The sequence below is a fragment of the Dryobates pubescens genome, chromosome 29 (assembly GCF_014839835.1).
Source record: "Dryobates pubescens isolate bDryPub1 chromosome 29, bDryPub1.pri, whole genome shotgun sequence".
In the NCBI taxonomy this organism is placed as follows: domain Eukaryota; kingdom Metazoa; phylum Chordata; class Aves; order Piciformes; family Picidae; genus Dryobates; species Dryobates pubescens.
The window spans coordinates 11411947-11415317 of record NC_071640.1 but is presented as its reverse complement, the minus strand read 5'-3'; the positions used below and the strand labels follow the sequence as shown (position 1 = coordinate 11415317).

At 55.2% G+C, this 3371-nt stretch overlaps 1 protein-coding gene across 1 annotated transcript; it reads left to right on the top strand.

Annotated features, from left to right (window-relative positions):
• The first annotated feature begins 305 nt into the window (after nt 1-305).
• On the top strand, nt 306-1241 carry LOC104296981 (P2Y purinoceptor 2-like). The gene has a single exon (XM_009896848.2). It carries the CDS (start codon nt 306-308, stop codon nt 1239-1241), a length of 936 nt encoding a protein of 311 aa, XP_009895150.2.
• Nucleotides 1242-3371: the final 2130 nt, after the last annotated feature.

Here is a 3371-nt window from a genome sequence, read left to right as displayed (position 1 = left end):
CACTCATTGCATTTCATTGTAGATTGGAGTTCTGCTTGTAAATGCAGCTTCATTTGCTTCCAGCTGGGCTGGGCTGGCAGTTTAATGCTGGGGGGAGGGAGAGGATTTTCAACCCACCTCACACTGCTTTCTCTTTCCCACCCCAGCTCTTGCAGGTCACCACACAGGGTTCTCCCAGGTCTCTGGAACTGCTGGCTTCCCCCACCTCCATGAATAGCAGCGTTGACTGCCTGCCCCAGGGGCTGCCCCCCACCATCCCTGCCCTGGCAAGCCTTCTCCTGCTGGGCTGCCTGGTGCTGAACGGGATGAGCTTCTGGGTGTTCTGCTTCCGCATCAAGCAGTGGGATTCGGGCACCATCCTGCAGTTCAGCCTGGTCCTGGGGGACATCCTGATCATCCCTGCTGCTCCACTCAGGATTTCCTACTTCAGCCTTGGCAACCAGTGGCTGTTTGGGCAGTTTCTCTGCCAGCTGGAGGTCTTCCTGCACAGCACCCACATGTACAGCAGCATCTACTTCCTGATGGTCATCTGCATCCACCGGTACTTTGTGGTGGTGAGCTACAAGAGCAAGACCCTCTGGAAGGAGAAAAGCTTCTTGATTAAGCTGAGCTTATTCATCTGGCTCATCCTCTTCATCCAAGGGCTGCCTTACTTCTTCCTCCTCAAGACTTCAGTTATTGATGGCTCAGCAAAATGCCTGAATATTCACCAGTCAGACTTGTCCTCTGTTTACTTCTTCTACAACGCAGTCTTGGTTGTGTTCTCTTTCCTCCTGCCCTTTGCCATCTCCTTGACTTTTGGAGTTCTGTTGGGTGCTGCCATCAATCAAGTGGCAAAGAAAGGCTTCAGAGGCAAGAAGATGAAGAGCAGGTCTCTGCAGATGATTACAGTGTCCCTGGTGATCTTTGCTGCCTGCTTTGGGCCCCTGCACATCTGCAGGACCATTGCCATCGCCGTGAAGTACTACGGCCTGGCTTGTAAGCTCCTGCAGCAAGCAGAACTTGCCTACTACATCAGCTGGGTGTTCACCATGGCAAACACCTGTCTGGATCCCCTGATCTATGTGTTTGCCAATGACAAGTTCAAGAAGAGCTTTGCTGACTCCTTTCGCAAGCGCTGGGGCAGGAGAAGGGCTGCCAAAGGGCCAGCAGCCGCCAGCTCAGACCCCCCCCCAGCATCCTGTGTGAACCAGCAGCTGACTCTGCAGTCCTGCCAGGGGCTGGACCTCATCCCACACTGAAAACTCCAAACCTGCCCCAAGCACCACCACAAAGCCTGTTGTCTCTCCTTGGTTTGAGCAGTGACTCTTTGGTGCCTCCAGTAAAGCCACCTCGCTGCAGACAGCTTTGCTTTGCAGGAGCCCTGGGGAAGGGGGTCCCTGATCAGGGGCTGTGAGAAAAGGGTTTGAAGCTTTTCATAAGCTGTGGCTTTGTACTGGGCTCCCCAGCACTAGAGAGATTTAACAAGGCCTAGAGAGGCCTGGGCATACCAGACAGAGTCCAGTGAAGGGCCATGGTGATGATGAAGCATCTGACATATCCAGTCACTAGTGGTGTCCCCCAGGGATCAGATCTGGTCCCCATCCTGTTCAATATCTTTATTGATGGTCTGGATGAGGGGATTGAGTCCATCAGCAGTAAACTTGCAGACAACACCAAGTTGGAGGCAGGAGTTGATCTGTTAGAGAGTATAAGGGCTCTGCAGAGGAACCTTGCCAGGCTGGACAGATGGGCAGAGTCCAACAGGATGGCATTCAACAAGTCCAAGTGCCAGGGGCTGCACTTTGGCCACAACAACCCCAGGCAGAGCTACAGGCTGGGGGCAGAGTGGCTGAGAGCAGCCAGGCAGAAAAGGACCTGGGGATACAGGTTGACAGCAGCTGAACATGAGCCTGCAGTGTGCCTAGGTGGCCAAGAAGGCCAATGGCATCCTGGCCTGCATCAGGAACAGTGTGGCCAGCAGGAGCAGGGAGGTCATTCTGCCCTGTGCTCAGCACTGCTTAGGCCACACCTTGAGTCCTGTGTCCAGTTCTGGGCTCCTCAGTTCAAGAAGGACATTGAGAGACTTGAAGGTGTCCAGAGAAGGGCAACAAAGCTGGGGAGGGGTCTGGAGCACAGCCCTGTGAGGAGAGGCTGAGGGAGCTGGGGTTGCTTAGCCTGCAGAAGAGGAGGCTCAGGGGAGACCTTCTTGCTCTTTCCAACTCCCTGCAGGGAGGTTGGAGCCAGCTGGGGGTTGGTCTCTTCTGCCAGGCACCCAGCACCAGAACAAGAGGACACAGTCTCAAGCTGTGCCAGGGGAGGTTTAGGCTGGAGGTGAGGAGAAAGTTCTTCCCAGCAAGAGAGATTGGCCATGGGGATGTGCTGCCCAGGGAGGTGGTGGAGTCCCCATCCCTGGAGGTGTTTAAGAGGGGATTGGATGTGGCACTTGGAGCAATGGTTTAGTTAGTCAGGAGGTGTTGGGTGACAGCTTGGACTTGATGATCTTTGAGGTCTTTCCCAACCTTATTGATTCTGTGATTCTGTATGAGGAGAGGCTGAGGGAGCTGGGAATGCTCAGCCTGGAGAAAGCTCCTGGGGATCTCGCCAGCTGCTGCAAATCCCTCACGCATCCTGGCTGTGCCTAAGCACAGCTCTGCAGCAGTGGTTCCATGTCCCTGGAAAGCCCTGGTGCCAGGTTATCCCTTGGGATGTCACCAGAAGGCAATTTCCTCTGTGACTGTATTGCCTTTGGGGGAGAAGGAGAAAGCTGTCGTGCTGCACAGCTGGCTGCAAGGCTCTGCTGGCACCAAGTGTGGGAATGCTGTGATGCTGAGGATGGACACAGGAGGAGGAAGAAACCACAGGAAACTCTTGGCACTGACTATCCCCTTCCCCTCCATGACAGGGTGTGATGGGAATGAAAGAGAGAAACCACCCCATGAGGTCCTCTGCCTGACAGCCACCACACTGACAAGGAGTCCACTGCATGTGGACAGGCTGGGACTTGTGCCCTGTGCTGCCATGGGGAACACCCCCCGACTGCACAGGAGCTCCAACAGTCACAGGCAAGAGGAGGTTGGAAGACACCTTAGGAGGTCATCAGGACCAGGCCCCTGCTCAAGCAAGGACATCCAGAGCTGCCAGGCCCCAGGAGGTGCTACAGGCACCCAGCTAAGCTGGCCCAAGGCAATGGATCCCACCCGTGGGGGTAACTTCTCTCCCACCTGGACTGAGCACATAGACCTTAGGGCCCAGCAGAGCTGGGAGGAAGAGGTGGACTGAGCAGCAGGAAGAGGGGGAGGAAGCATCCTGGGTGGGGGTCATGATGCCAGCCACATGGCTAATAACTCTGAGCCCCTTCCTGTCATTTTCATGTCTTTATTGAGGGGAGA

Coding starts and splice junctions, on each gene's coding strand:
- LOC104296981 (XM_009896848.2), top strand. CDS start 306: ATGAGCTTCTGGGTGTTCTGCTTCCGCATCAAGCAGTGGGATTCGGGC.